This window comes from Dermacentor silvarum, chromosome 2 (genome assembly GCF_013339745.2).
Source record: "Dermacentor silvarum isolate Dsil-2018 chromosome 2, BIME_Dsil_1.4, whole genome shotgun sequence".
NCBI classification, from domain to species: Eukaryota; Metazoa; Arthropoda; class Arachnida; order Ixodida; family Ixodidae; genus Dermacentor; species Dermacentor silvarum.
The window spans coordinates 249,664,690-249,681,214 of NC_051155.1; the positions used below are offsets into that span (position 1 = coordinate 249,664,690).

General features: G+C 47.2%; 1 protein-coding gene across 1 annotated transcript in view; it reads left to right on the forward strand.

Moving 5' to 3' along the window:
- The window catches only part of LOC119440793 (tetratricopeptide repeat protein 14-like), a 58,328-nt gene extending 44,033 nt beyond the window's left edge, over nucleotides 1-14,295 (forward strand). The window contains 6 exon segments of the mRNA XM_049662582.1: nucleotides 1,970-2,099; nucleotides 4,529-4,668; nucleotides 9,657-9,810; nucleotides 10,504-10,712; nucleotides 12,438-12,541; nucleotides 12,544-14,295. Of these exon segments, the coding sequence (XP_049518539.1) occupies nucleotides 1,970-2,099; nucleotides 4,529-4,668; nucleotides 9,657-9,810; nucleotides 10,504-10,712; nucleotides 12,438-12,541; nucleotides 12,544-13,928 (2,122 nt within the window). The 3' untranslated portion in view covers nucleotides 13,929-14,295.
- The last annotated feature ends 2,230 nt before the right edge of the window (nucleotides 14,296-16,525 follow it).

Here is a 16,525-nt window from a genome sequence, read left to right on the forward strand (position 1 = left end):
GTGGTGACATATAGTGACAGAAATTATGTTACAGCTTCGATTGGACCGCATTATTTGAGAACATTTTCCGCTATCGTCATGAGTGTAGGTGCGGAAATATATAGTTTGATCGTTGGTGCAACCGATGTTTCTGGCTTTACAGGAAGCATGCGCCGACCCGCCGCTCGACCCACTCTTCCATATTCTAGTACGCTATAGCTGCGAAGTGCGCTTCCATTACGAACTTTCTGTTAGTTTATTCTGTGTTTCGTCGGAGTTTAGAAGTGCACTGTCCGTATTCCATTGTTTCACCAAAATTCAGATTGGCTTGCTCTAAACTACTTGAAATTGAAATATTATCTGCTCCAAATTGCTCCAAAATGAAACTTAGTCTGCGCCAAGCTGCTCCAAAACGCTATTGTGTATGCTCCAAACTGCTCCAAAACGCATTTTGGCCTGTTCCAGAAATTGCACCAAAATGCTTTGGACAGTCCCACCCCTGGTTCACCTCTCAATTGGCTGCTGCTACACTGAAATATATTCCCTTCAGATTAACATAAATGGCTCTTCACTAGTTTATTAAGCCAAATGTGCCGTGACATAGGTACTGTACTAATCAGCCTCAATTGGTCTCATTGTTGCCCATAGTATTCTTACCATGTTTACTCGATTGTAATGTGCACCTGATTTCCATACCTCGAGAAAATTATAAGTGCAATGCCTTTTATTCTTCACGGTGAGAATAATGGTGATTCATTCTCAGTTGGACATCAACTTGTATCCAGTCTGTTGTGAAATGGACATCACTCGTCATCGCAGTCAGGGACCACCTTATGACTACCAACAGCTCAAAAAATGTCACCTTCAATGACATTTGAGATACGGTGTTTCTAAAATTATTTGCAGACCATGGCAGCCTGACAAACTAGGCAGAATGCTACAGCAGTTCCCACAGCTACATCAGTGTGGATTAGATTGTACTGCAGAAATGTTTAATGCTAATGTTGATAGCTTGCCACTATTGTAGTTTTGGTTTCAAACTCAAATCCAATGTGTATGTTCTATTTCTACATTTTTGGGGGGAATAAAGTGTTTCAGAATTGAGTAAACATAGCATGTTCATTGTTAGCTCAGCCTTTCCAAGGTTCCATCAGTAAAAATATAGTATGAAAAAGGAAATTCCTGTGCAGCTAACATTAGTCTGCATTACTTGGCAACACACCTTTTACTTTATAACAGATTTATTGCTGTGTGGTGACTATTGCTGAACATGCAGAATCTTAAGTTTACAATGGTGGGGTGGTATAGAGGCATGGCATAAAATTGTCTTACTGGTCACCAGCGTTTAGACGTAGCAGTGGCACAACTTGGAATTTATTGCCCCAATTAATTGGCTTGTGTTCTACTAGGCTGGTGTTAATTGCTTCCCCGGTATCATTACCATTTATTTGTAACTGCCATCAGGCTTTCGTCACTGGTAGCATTCCTGCTATGGTATGCAGTTTGTACTGCTTGCATTTGATGACACGTCATTGGATGTACTAGTTATGCTTGATAAACTTAACACAGATGTTGGTGCAAGTTCTTGCTTAATTCACTTCAGAAGTTTTCTTTGAATATGTCCATTCCCCGTTTCAAAATGCTGCAATTCTACCAAGCAGAAAAGGTTTATGAATGGCCCCCCTTTGTGGCTATGGCATTTTGCTGCCAAGCTTGAGGTCGCACTTTGGCTTCCCTGCTGGCGCTGCCTCATTCTGATGGAGGTGGAATGTAAAAACAGTGAAACACCTGTGTGCTGAGCGTTACATGTACCTTACTTGTGATCCAAAATTAGATATAGGATGCCCCCTCTCCAATACTGTCACAGCCTGTGCGTAGTTTTTAGGTGTTAAACATGAGTCAGTCAATCAAAAAAATTGAAAGCTTTGGCTGATTGGGTAGACCCACTGCTGCTGCATGCTTGCTAAAGAGGGGCTCCTTGTGTGTGCAGCTACGAGGAGAGGGGTGACTTGGAAGGTGCGGTCAAGACATACAAGAAGGCAGTGAAAGTGAACCTGAGCAACACGGATGCCCGGGAAGCCCTCATTGCCATGGAAGTCAAGGAACGCAAGAAGGAGGCCGTACGTATTCACATTCTCTCACGGTCATCAACAATGTCTGCAGCAGGAAACTCGCTCACACTTGCATTAGACTGCTGATTAAGATTTAGACGGACACTAAAGAGAACTGCTAAACCAGTATAGACTACAGTCGATCCTGGATATATCGAACTCAGATATATCACATTATTGTCTGTACTAAACATTTGTAAATTTCCCTTGTAAATCCCATGGTGAAGTATAGCGATGTACAATGGAATCTCGGTGATACGAATCTCACGGGGTCACGAAAAATATTCGTATTAGCCGTAATTCGTATCATCGAAACACAATTAGAACTAGCTAAATCAAAGAGTCAGAAGTGAACTCAGTCAGGCACACGTACGTAAAAAGCATTTACAGTACAGACCACTTATAACGTAACCGTTTATAGTGCAGAACTGGCTACAACGCGGCCTTTTTCGACTGCCGTATACCCTCCCATAGAACTCCATGTATACGCATACCGCTTAGAGTGCAGCCGTGTGAGACGAAATACCAGTTATAATGCGGCTTCCGCGGGAAAATCTCGCCGACAAGGACGGTAGCGAGCACGCTTCTCAACGAGGTGTGCTCACCAATGGGAGAGGAGATCAACGAGGGCAATAAAATTATCGCTGCGCGCCGTATGTGCGAATTCGCGGAGAGAAAACGCGACTTCCGTTGCGCGGAAAGCCGTGGGGGTATGGGAGGGGGGCACCAAATGCGTATCTTGCAACCGAGCGCAAGGGTAACTGGTGACGCAATCTCCCACGCGATAGGAGCACAGCGGAAGACGGCGCGGGAGGGAGGGGCGGCAGCTTTTACTCTGCCAACAAATGCGTTCTTGTACTTTGCGCCTGTGTCGGCTGTCGGTGTTGTCGCACGCACCGTATTTTGAAAGCGATCTCCACACGGCTCTGACCTTTAGATGCGCTGTGCTTATGCCGCTCAGTTTCCGTTGAAGTGATAGACAGCGCAAACCTTCGCTCGCTGCGGCGGCTGTGCTTCCCCACCCCACGCCTGCGTGTGGAAAAGCACAAAAGCAACAAAAGCGCCACCGCTTCAAACTCTTCGCGCCCAGTCGCGGCCTCCGCACCAAAAGAGAAAGCGAGAAAGCGCGTGACTGCGCACTGTTCTCTTTCGCGGCCGTTGGTGAGGCAGCGTTTATTCGTATCAACAGACGCGGGTAGAAAATTGATTCGTAACAACCGTTCTCTAGCACGTTGCAAAGTAATGGGGCTCGGCCGGCACCACAGAAAAATTTGTATCAAGATTCCACTGTACTATGCGTGCATCGAACTCCCATTCACCGCCACATTATATATATTGTTTGCTGCGCCACACTGTGTCCCTGCAAGTGCACTCCTCCTAACAGAGATGCAATCACTTGCATTGTTAGAAATATTTAATGCCAACAAATCTGAAACGGCACTGTTTTGGCAGATACTGTTAAACGAGGTTGAATCCAATGGGCAGGGTGCTCTGTTTTGCTCGCTACGGATATATGGATGGTTCGTGCAAACTGCAGTCGTTCATTATCAGCAAGAGCAGATCGCCACTGTACTTCAAGAACGCAAAAGGTCTCCTGGTTTGTTATACATTCCACAAGAAAGCGTGGATAACATGTGATGTTTTGTCTCAGTGGCTCCGGGCATGGGATGCCGAACTGAGATGCTGCGCCGCTGGGTTTGTCTTCTTGTAGATAAAGGCTTTCCGCAAACGGCATTTTAGGATTCCGCAAGCTGCCAGAAATGAATCCGACCCCAACCTCTACTTGGACGGATCTTTATATTGCAGTTTAAAATTAACAAAACCACTGCACGTAGCTGCCTCCGCACTTCACGGAAAGTGCGGTCAATACGGCATATTGTAATGACCACGTGACCAGGCACGTTCACGCACTATTGACAGTGCAAATGCGCATATGGCAGCACAGCCTGTATCCATAGAGGCACGGGGTGTCCATTTCTACCATATCTTGAACAAAAATGCACAACAAGCACGTCGATGCGTGTGCAGTGCACCATGGTCTCGTGTCCAGGCGACGCGGGCTTTTAGGGTTAGCATTGCAAACACCATTCTGCAGCGCGACCCATTTGCAATGTTCATGTGAAAAAAGTTTCGTAAACTTTTGTGCGTTCAAGGTGGCCTTGGAGAAGCAAATCTGTATGTTCCCGCTTTTCACTGTCTCTGGAAATTGTCCGAGACGTGCGGAGATCTCAGATAAGCGTCAGGTAGGCATATTTTACATTTCGAATTATCCATATATCGAACTATATTGCAATCCTTTTCGAGTTGCTAGATCTGGGGTCGACTGTATTAGCATTTAGTATGTACATTTTGCTGCAGGCAAGGCTGAGTGGATTGAGTAGTGCAGCCTTCACACTGCACTACAGTGTTCAGAAATGGCATACTTCTTGTCTGCACAGGAGCCCTTAGTGCCCCAAGATACCCGGTCACTGTCAAGCCAGGCCTCGCTGCTTGCTGAACTTCAAGGCGAGATTAGCAAGCCCACAAAGGACACTCGGGAGAAGCTGCGTCTTCTTCTCAAGGATGAAGTGGAGAAAAAGTGAGTGCTCTTTCAACCACTATGCTATGCTGCAGAAATGCGTAGCAGTAATACTCTCTGATGGACTAGTTGGTTCATATTTGAATTATTAACGTGCTGCGTAAGGTGCACCAGAAAAGAAAAAGAGGACAGGACACTGTGCTTTGTCCTGTCCTCTTTTACTTTTCTTGTACATCTTGCATAGCACGTTAATAATTCCTGCGTATCAAGCGTTATCCATACTGCACCAAACAGTTAAAAATGAGACCAAAAGACAACCTGCAAAAAGAGACCCAATTTTTTTTAATGTGGAAATAGTAAAAAGCAAAACCAAGTGAAAATTTTATCAAAGGGAAAATTTATCAGAAAAAGAAAATTTACACCACATTTTGGCTTTTATATACACGTTTCGGCTCAACACACTGTATCGCAATATAATTCTCAAATAAACTGAGCTCTCCAAATCACCATGCTTTCCGTTCTGTTCAACATGACTCGAAGCGTTCAGTCATTCCACAGGGGATGTTGTTTTGAAATGGATGGCTGGCCACACAACAAAACAAAAATATCCTTGCAACTTTACTTTTCAGCAGGCTTCTTACGCCAACTGGCTTAGTTTACAATAAGCACATAGTAAAACCTCGTTAATTCGTATTTCACGGGACCGAAAGAAATGTCCAAATTAACGGAATGACGAATTATCAGAGTATGCAGAAAACAAGCAAATGCTTGCTTCGTCAACACGCTTTTATTTAGTGAATGAATGAGCAAATCCTGTTGCTATTTTGCACAATAACGGAGCGGAAGCTGAAGTTCTCGTCATCTTGTGATTCATTGGCTGCCGCAGTGGCGATCGAGGCCTCGTGACTGCCTTCGCAGCACGGCCGTGGCGCGCGCCTTGATTTGCGACATGCTTTGCACTATCGCGCGCACATCCTGATTATGTTTTCGCCAGTGAGCTGAGCGCCAACAGATCATCCGTCCATCGCAATGTAATCGGTGCTCTTGATCCTCGACAGCTTTGCACCGAGTCAAAACGAAACAACTGTTTGCCGCAACTGCTGCAGAGAAAACGGAGGCTGCTATTGATGCGATTATAAATGGCGACTTAGTGGTGCTCAAGGCACGCGACCGTCGCACACACAGAGTCGGAACGAAACTACCGTTCGCTGCAACAACTGCGGACAAAACTGTGGTCCCTATCAATTCGATCATGGATCGCGACTACGTAGTTTTTTAAGGGGGGAACCTGGGTCTTGGACTAAAAATTTTGTTGAATCTTTATTCTTTGACGTATAGTGCTGAAAACTTGTACATATATGTAATGTAATGTGCTTATTTCCAATATAAGGTCCGTTTTCGTATATGTCCTTTGGTTTGAAATTTTATGCAAGCTTTCTTTAATTATCTTCCGGAAAGATTTGCCAATTATGTGTTCCTTAGATATCACTAAACAGGGTATTAATGGTTTCTGTACGATTCAAGGAGTGCAACAAAATGAATCTTATTGCTCTGCCTTACCTAGAACAAGAGTTGCGAGACTTCAAAGCTTGAAACTCGAAAAAGTTTTTCTGGTGACTAATTCAATACCTCGTGTTCGTGTTCTAGGTGCGGCAGACCAACAAGGTTGGTTTTGTTGCACTCCTTGAATCATACAGAAGCCACTGATGCCCTATTTAGTGAAATCTAGAAAACACATAATTGGCAAATCTTTCTGGAAGATAATTAAAGGAAACTTGCGTGAAATTTGAACCAAAGGAGATAAATGAAAATTGGCCTTATATTCGTAATAAGCACATAACATTACATATATATAAAAGTTTTCAGCACTATACGTCAAAGAATAAATATTCTACAAAATTTTAGTCCAAGACCCATGTCCCCCCTTAAGCACGTGGCCGACGCGCTAAGCGCTGTTTGCCGCAACCGCTGCTGAAGAAACCGTGGCCGCTGTCATCGCGATCATAGATGGCAACTACGCAATTACCGTATTTACACGAATGTAGGTCGACCCCCCCAAAATTGCATGTCTCAAAAAGAAAGGGGGGGGGGAGAGAAAAACCACGCGAGTGCATTTCACTCAAGAGAAATTTATTGATGGGGTTGCTAAGACTATCGTCACTAGAGTTGACCTCACTGGTACTGCTGCCATCATAGCTGCTGCAGTCGTCGTCATCAAGTGTGAGTCCACACTTCGCGAACGACCGCACCACGACATCGCGCGGTACAGCCGCCCACGCAGAGAAGACCCACCCGCACACAGTAGCCAGGGAGGCCAAATTTCCTCGCGCTGAAGCCGCCACTGCCGCACCACACGTTCACTGACTCCAGACTTGCGTCCCGCTGCGCAGTTGTTAGCTTCCTCAGCATAGAGGATAGCAGCCCGTCTGAACGCTACTGAGAACGAGCGCCGAAAGTTCTTGGCACTCATGACAGGCGCGACGATTCAGCACAACAGAAGTGACAGATGCGCGCGGCCGTCGAAAACAATCGTATCTCAAAGAAAAGCTCTTCCGCCAACTACTAATACCCCTAAACGACGGCTCTTCTGCCAACTACCAATACCCCCCTAACGGCGGCTCTTCCGCCAGCTATCAATACCCCCTAACGGCGACTCTTCCATGATCGATGCTCCCACAGGAGCCGTGCACGCAATCAAAATGTATGCAATACGGTAAATTAATACGCTACGCTTCTACTGTAACCATAAAAACGTAGGTGCAAAGTTGCAACCACGCCATAGCGCCCCTGATTTCTCGTTTCTCTTGCCGTTACTAGCGGTACACGGTTCGGTTTCGATTCTAAGTCGACCCCCCAACTTTGGATTGCCAAATTTGAAAAAATGGGTTGACCTACAATCGTGTAAATACGGTATGAGAGCCCGCGGCCAACGCATTGTTATGCACAGCGGTAAATGCTAGAATAAAGGCTTTAAGGGGGGACGTGGCAATGAAAAATTAGTTTTTTTTAAGGGAATAAATTGATGAAATTTGGCATGCAGGTGTGATTTGTTATGCTGATATAATAACTGAAATCAGTTTTAAGCTATTTATTATAGTTTTTGAGTTACAACATTTGACAACCTCTAATGGTCATCCCAAAATTAATTAAATAATTACACACGAGTTCATAAAGATGTTTACATCAGCATGTCCACAGAGGCCCATTCTGTGCAATAAAGCTATTGGTTTATTTTTTAAATGCCGAATTAAGTAAAAAATGTTTTTTCGAACATTCCTATGGATATTGTCTCACTAACAACTTTTACAAAAAATCCTTTATAAATTTTTTTATGAGGTGCAGATAAAAATGGACAGCTTTGTTGCACTCACCAATGTTTCAGGATATAAGTGCAAAAGACAAAATGATTTTATCTTCATTCGTTGTGAAATGGCACTGGGATGACTGAACGTAACAGCACAAAAAATGAAAGCAGAGAAAACGGAGCTCAAAGTTTTATTTGATGTGAACATCTAAATATTTACTTTGAGCACCTAAAACCCGCCTGGGATGTAGTCCTTTGCATGTGAGGACACATTTTCTTTGCATCTTGATGTAGTTTTTCGCTTCTTTGCCACAGTTTCGTGCACCTTAGTTGCCTTTTTGATGCGCCGTGCATCCTTCATTAGTTAGGATTGGAGCTGAAATTCGCAGCAGAATATTTGACGCGAAAATTTCTGCTCTCATCGGCCGCGTGCCGACGATGTTGCCAACATCGTCGCACGCGGCCACGCCGTCAACATCTTCGCACACGGTCGCGCTGTCACTGTCGCACGTGCTTTCCCGATGAACCACGCGCGCCGGTCGTGCGTCGTCGACAAGGTCGGCGGCATCCGCTTCTAAGAGTAGTTTCCTCCCTCTATTCCATGCCTTTCTTCGTCTTCCGTACGCGTGGGTCGTTTGGAACTTGCTTCCTTTGGGGCTCATGACAGAAAACGTGCGTTAGGCTGCCACGGTCGTCAAGCACGTTGATCGGAATGTGCAGCTCGCTGCTGCGCAAATACGCACGAGAAAAAAAATGTCAGCCATTCAAATCTATAGCAGACAATAAGAGTGTGTCCTGTGCCTCACGTGACTGCTGCGCCCAATCGCGATGCCGCTTTTGACTTTTTTTCGCTCGCGCTTGCTGGTTTTATTTTTCGGTGGAGAAATACGCTACTGCGGCTATCTTGAGATCCGGTCTCTCCTCTTTACGATGATACCAAGATGGCGGCGCTGCGTCAACGTCTCGCCGAGCGATCTGCGGTGCGACAGCCACTTCCAAAGCCCGAATTTTCCGCAATTTTCGATGACAGTACTCTAGGAAAGTGCTATTTTCTCGATTTCTACCGCGTATTTCGTTATAATATTTCACCACGAGGTAGAAGAAGGCCCGAGGATCGCGAAAAAAAAATAAATCGCGAAATCGATAATTTTAACCAATTTGACCACTTCAATTGCCGCGTCCCCCCTTAAAAGCACAAATAGGCACGAGGCATTCCAGTGATTTCCAATGGCTATGGTGATGCGGACTCCGCTGCTTCGTTACAAAACCGCTAGCGTCATTCTTGCTCTTTTGCACGTTTGTGGCATTCCTCGCTCACCAAGCTCCGAAAGTTGTCCGAAATAACTGATGTGCAGCCAAATACATCCTCCGAATTAACGAGAGTGAGTGCATTGAATAATGCATATGCCGGCCGGGACCAGAGGACAAGTCCGAATTATCCGATTTTCCATATTAATGAGGGTCAAATTAGCAAGGTTTTACTTTTGCAATGGAGGAGCTCAAATCGTTCTGAGGGCTGCAGGAAAAATACAACAGTGCCGGACGAGTTTTGCTGCATAATTTGTTTTCTGCAAGCACTTGCTTGATGAGCTCAGCTCATATCTCATATGGAAGATGAGCTCTGAATGTCTTGAAAGTACAATGCTGGTGCACCACCTTTTTTTCTGGCTGCTTCTGTGTGCAAAAAAGTGTTAATTTTATGGAAATGCTTCCACTATAGGCATAAGTCTATTTTTTCATGCAGGCACAAGAAACGGCGCCGCCATCGTAGTTCCTCTTCATCGTCCTGGTCATCAACTTCCTCATCAGGAGCATCATCACGTTCCTCGTCATCCAGCGGTTACAAACGTCACAGTCGCAGGCACCACCGCTCAAGAAGATCTCGCAAGGACCGCAAGGTTTGTGTTGGGGCTCTTCTTCTTGTGTCCAGATTATGTACTGGTCTTCCTCGAGATCCTCTTGTAACACTGTGTTGAGATCCTTTTGTATCCCATTTCCAAGCTCTGGTCATTTTATTTATTTATTTATTTATTTTTATTTACAGAATACCTGCGTCGCCTCGAAGGCATTATCGCAGGGGGGGGGGGGCAGTTAGATAAAGATGTGTTAAATCATTAACAGAAATAAACAACTAAATACACAATGCAAAGTAACATCAAGGTGGAACATACAAGGAGTTAACATTTTCTAGCATATTAGAAAATTTAAACAAAGTTAAGACAGTAATGCATTGTCACAAACACAGGCGCGAAAATAAAGCATCATTATCAGACACGGAAACACATTCTTCCGGCAACAAATTCCAGTCTTTCATCGTATGTGGAAATAATAATTTTTTTTTTTTTTTTTTTTTTACTTGGCGTTGTGCTATCATTTACCTTTACCCTTAGGTTGACCTCGTGTCCCATTTGCTTCCAGCCTAAATACTTGTTGTGTTTATGCCAGTGCAGTTCTGATTGTGGCCATACCACCACTCTTTGTTACTTGCACTTGAAAAGCAAGTTTTGTTCTTGACCAAATATTGCAGTAAAGGTATGTGCAGTAGTTGAAATGAATTTAGTACCTTAAATTCGGGTGCTGTGCCATTGCAGGAAAGCAAAGCTGAGCGGCACCGTGGCTCCAAGAAAAAGCGAAAGTCACGCGATGGCCACCGTGCCAACACCAGCCCTCCCCCTGAAGAAGTTGCTCCAGCCGCCACTGGCAGCACTGCTCCTGGTGGCACAGCTTCAGAAAGCTACTGGAAGGACGAGCCTGCTGTGGTGCTTTCCTCGCCCCCGGCCGAGGCGACAAAGGCTGCTGCGTAAGTTCTACTGCGCTCATTTTCACTTGTAACACCCTTAGCAAATTTTCTGGCCATTTTGAGAGTCTGCCTGTCCTTTGAAATGCTGACCAATGCATTTGTTCTGCTGTCACACAGACTAGCTTGGTAGTAAATTGTGCTGTAAGAATAGATAGTGTGTCCCGTGACAGTGGCCCCTTTCCACTCTTGGTATACTTCATCACTTAATACTGCTGTATTGGGGGACAAAGCTGACTTTTGGGAACTGGCGTTATGCAGTGCGTAGCCCTTCAGAGAGAAAGAGGTACTCTTTTCTGCAGCCCTTTAGGGAGTATGTCTCAGCACCTATGACCCTTGCCATGCTTGCTGCGCATCAGCAAGGATGGCAAAAGCCGAGTCACTACCATTGCTCACTGCAGCGAATCCTTTTGATGAAAAACACGGCACCGAACAGCAGGAAGCTTGGCAGTGAACATCAAAGCAACTAGGCCTAGCGTTGCTGCGGTGTCTACAGTTGGCAGTGAATTTACATGTGAGATCGCTGATTTGAGTCTGCAAGATAATCAAAATGGCGGTGGTGGTTGCTTCGATTAATGTTGTTTTGGACCTGCAGTCAGAGCAGAAAGTTAGGAAAATCTGATGGCAAAGGTTTTGAGCACCTGAAGTTCCAGACAGCCTCTACGGGGTACGTAGCGGTGCCACAAAGGCATCCAAATTATTGGGCATGTCTGAAAAAGTGGTTGCTGACTGTGTTTTGTCCTGCAATGCATGAGAACACTTGGTGCGACTTGTTACTGTTACTACTAGCTTAACATGTAGAATAACTTTTTGTTTGATTGGGCTTTCATAATCAGGCTGAAAGCGGAGCATCGTCGTAGTCATACTATGCATGAACTTGCTTTGTCACCATTCTTGGTCGCCATCTTGCGATGGGCAATGGCGATGACGCTGACTATCCTGGTTCTGACTGTAGGCTGTTGTAAACGGGGTTTCGGTTTAGAAGGCAGCGGCATTTGCCCCTCAAAGGTAGGTGCACACGAGCCTCCACCAGTGCACTCTAGACTGACGTCATGAGCCGGACGGCTGGTGACCCCGCTGACTGAGAACATGGCAGCCTGCACTTCAAACTGAGCCGTGTCATGTCAGCGGGACTACAGTGCAGTTCACATATAACGATATATCGGTTGTAACAATGAGTCGAGCTAAGAGTATCAACTTGTGCATTAGGGCTACGAGAAAAAAAAACCATATACAGTAGAACCCCGCTGATATGTTTTTCACGGGACCATAAAAAAAAAAAGAAACAGTAAGAGCTGGGAAACGCAAGAGCCGCGAACCAGGAAAAATTTAGAAATGGGAGTGAAAAGGAGAAGTGTAATTTAATTAGTAGTCTAAACTGGACGTCTTGATGCCCAAGCTAGTGATGCAACATTCTTGTCACAGAATGAGAGCAGACTTCCAAGCATGTTTACCAAAATTTGTCGGCATTAACCTCGAGTTTAAATTTTCTGATTGTGAATCCTCATTCATTCAAAATCTTCTGTATTAGGTGTTCGCACACCCCTACTTGGTATTGTTGTGAAGATACTATAGGATGTGAAAATCATTCTTGGTGAAAATGGCTGTTCATTATTCTTCGGTGTGGTGCAATGTTGGATTCATATAGGATTTGGTCTCAAACTCCGCTATTTGCGCTCTGCCATTCTGTAATGTTTCAAGTCTTTCAATTGAGTCTTTTATGTGCAGGCAACGCAGCTCCCTGTCGCCGTTGTCAAAGAAACTGGCGCACCTCTACGAGGACGAAGACGAGGTGGAGATAATGAAGGGAGCCGCGTCGATGACCACAACGAGCTGTCGCCCAAGGTGACCTTCCTGATGAAGTCTAACCAGGAGATACAGGCGCCGCGCCTGTTCAACGTCGACGCCAAGTCGGCCGCTGCGAGCACGGCATACTACGAGCGTAAGGACCGCTCATCAGAGTCGGCGAGAGCCCCGTCAGCCGAGCCTGCGCAGTCGGCGCCGCGCATCGAGTCTGTGGTGAAGCGCACCGAGCCGCAGCCGGCACCCGAGCGCAAGGGGATCGAGTTCAAGTGGAAGGCCGTGAAGAAGCCGCTGACACACGCGGGCGACAGCCACGAAGAAGGCTCGGTGAGCTCGGTCGAGCACCGTGAGGACGCGCCACAGCAGCAGCCGTCACGGGGCGCCGACGACAAGACGGCGGCGTCCAGCCACGAGGAAGGCTCCATTCACTCGGACTCGGAGCCGGCCAAGCGCAAGAAGGACCGCTCGAGCAGCCGCGAGAGCAGCCCCAAGGACGACGACGACGAGGGCCACGGCAAGGGCAAGCGCAAGCTGCGCCGCCGCTCGCGCGCAGACTCCGAGAGCTACTCGTCCTCGGGCCGGTCCAAGTCGCCCGTTCGGAGGCGCCGCAGCAGCCGGCGCAGCGCCGACCACTCGGACGACTACTCGACCGATCGATCGAGCGTGGCGTCCCGGGGCCGCCGCCGCCGTAGCAGCCGTGGCGGCCGTAGCTCGGACAGCTCACGCGACGACTCGCGCCGCCGCCGGTACTCGTCAGAGGACTCGCGCGACGGCCGCCGCCGCAGCCGCAGTTACAGCTCGGACACAGACGGCTCGCACCGCCGCCACTCGCCCATGCGGCGCGGAGGTTACCGGCCCTACTACTACAACAACAACCGGGGCGGATACTACAAGGGCAACTTCAACAACCGCCGCTACAACAACTACCGCGGCGGCTACCAGAACAACCGATACTTCCGGGGCGGCCGTGGAGGGCGCCGTCCGTTCCGGCCCTACTACAACAACCGGACATCGCCGCGCTCCTACTACAACAGCGGAGGCGGCAGCTACCAGCGCAGCAGCTACAGCCGCGACCGGCGCTCGGACTCCGAGACGCCGCAGGATCGATCCTTCTGCCCGCCGTGGAAGCGCCGCAACCCCATCGTGAGTCGCGCGCCCGACGCCGAGGAGTTGAAGAAGCTGCGGGAGGCGGCGGCGCAGCGTGCCCAGGAGAAGCAGGAACTGGCGGCGGCCGAGGGCGGCGCCAGCACCAGCACGCAGCGCATCAACAAGGCGACCATCATCCGCAACTGGCTGGACGACGGCGACTCGCGGTCCCCGCCGCGGAGCCCGCCGCCGTCGCGCAAGAAGGACGATGCCCCGCCGCTGCCGCCGCCGCTGCCAACGGACGCCCCGCCGCTACCGGAGGGCGACTGAGGAGCTTTCATTATCCATCTTGTCATCTTTCATTCGCCCTGTGGAATGCCCAAGCACCGTGTGTCATGCTCTTGCGTGCTCTGGCTGCGTCGAGAAAATGAAATTCATCAGGCATTCCCATTGAAGCAAGAAGGGGAGGGGGAGACGGTAGCTGGGCCGAGGAAAAAAAAATAAACATTGTGCTATGTTTGGTTAGCTACAGCCAGCTCCATTATTGCTCCTGACTAGAAAAAAAACCAGAGAGCAACTCATTTTTACTTTTGTTCTCCCGTTCCTGCACGCAAATTGTATTGGAGACACCGTTTTTTTTTTTTTTTTTTCCTTGCTTTGTCCTTGTACATAGAACAATAAAATGTTTACGTGCAAACATTTGTGCGATGTGTGGAACATTTTCGGGTAAAGCGTATGCGTAACGCTACATCCGCCTTTCGCAGTCGATGCCGCAATCTTCTTGATTACATTTATAACGGTCACCTCACTTTCAAGAAAGCTGTAGGCAAAACGACGAAGTCAAAACGTGTTTTCGGGCTTCATCGGTACGCAAGAAAGGTGGCGCGACAAATGTGGACGTGTGTTCGCGCGAGAGCTTTGCGGCGTATGAAACTTAAAGGGGCTCTGAAACATTTTGAACTAATAGAATAGCATCACTATTAAAGGACGTTGTCTCTGGGAATCTCGTGCCGTAAATATTTTTTCTAATCCTACAACTATTCGCACCTATACACGGCTTTCTGCCAGTCGCTGGAAGCTGCACAGCGGAGGAACGAAGAGTGCTTTGCTGAAGTCTCGCGGCGGTGAAAGGGCTTGTCGCGGTAGACTACGCTGCGCACATGGCTACGCAGCACGCTGATACGTAGCGGCTACGCGCAGAACGGCAGCGCGAAGATGAAATGACCTATCTTTTTGAGATCGCATACATGTATCCTTTAATATAGAGTTTTAGTATTGCGGGAAATGCTTGCGTTACGCACGCTAAATCTTTGCAAGACAACGATGCGCCGCTAAGCGCAAAACTTCGCCGCGCCTTCTAGCTGCGAGTAGTTAAAGCAGCAAACCGAGCAGCTCGTCAACCAAACTAGCTGTTTGGATCCACTCCAAGCCTTGAAAAGAGCCTGCATGATCAAGCGCTCGGGCACGGAAATTAATCTAACTTTGAGACGTATTGGACGCTGTTAGTAAGTTGAAAACAATTGAAGCACGTAAGCAATTAAAAAAATAAATTGAGTAAATAATTTTAAGATTTCTTGCCTCGGTCTGATGAGTGTTAACAGGCAGAGTTACGCTTTCGCTGTGCATGTGGAGTATGCTTATAATTAACCTAGAATCGAAAGCGAAAACAACGCTGTCTTATCGTCCGTTGGCCGTTACCGAAGCAAGAATACCCGAATCGAAAACCAGCAGCACAATTTATTTGTAAATTGGCGAGTCCTACAATTCAGCAGGACGAGACGATTTCTGCGTAATAGCGTTCTGAGCATGCGCAGTCTGTTCCCGCTATATTAGACAGGTTTAGTTTAGCGTACGCTATACCATTGCGTACGCTATACGACCCATAGCATATAGCGTACGCACGCTGTTTCTCAGATTTAGCGTTACCGTCTTTGCGTGGCTTGCGTAGTTTACGTAAAACATGGCGGTGGTCCCCGCTGCCCACTTCGAATTGAATCTCGCGTGGCTTTTGTAGAATTCGCTTCGTTCGTTGTAAATGACTGCGTAAACGGCTTACGCTTAGTCTCGGGCCGCGTCGACGACAGTGTATTATGGATAACCTTGTGGAGTTTTCGAGATCGCTTCTCGTTTCAAACGACGGATGAGGCTGAATTGCCGCGCGACTGGCCGCTCGAGGCATTTTGCGTGTGAGTGAGTGAAATAACTTTATTGAGGTCCAGAGAAGACGCAGGGGACACCCCGCGCCACCCGGCTAGTCCCACGTAGGGACCGGCAAGCCGAGCTTGACGGCGTGTATTCGCGTGTATTCGCGGGCTTCTTTCACGCTCGGAAAAACACTTTTATGTAGCACGTATTGAGCAACAGAAAGCTGTATCGGGAGTTTTTCATGTTGCTCTACAACTTTCTCACTGACACTTTGATAATTAGGGCAGTACTTCTCGAGTTAGATAATTAATTACAATTACCTAATTAAATCTCCGTAACGAAAATAATTACTGGTGGCTACAACACTTTACTGGAAACAATACGCACTAGGTTTGCTTCGTGTAACGCCGTTCCTCTTTTTTTTTTAAATCGTGCTGCGTGAAAGCTGGGACACCCTGTATATAGGAGGCTATGGCACACATGGAGGAAAGAAAAAGACCCGTTCCCATCGCATCGTTCGCATACGGCAAGTAGGCTTCATTCACTGCAACACTGAACCCGACGCGCGCAGGTTTGGTAGAAATGCTGGAAAAGGGGTTTGTGGTTGGAGTTTCCCGGTAGCAGAATTAGGTTTTCTCGTACATTCAAATTACAATCCGACGCCGAATGGTAAAGTACTTCACCATTTTCTGACGGATTTCACTGTGAGAAATTCAATTTTTGTTCAGAAAACCTTGCACCGCGTGGAGGGCCTGCGTGGTCTGTCTGTCTGAAAAACTTTA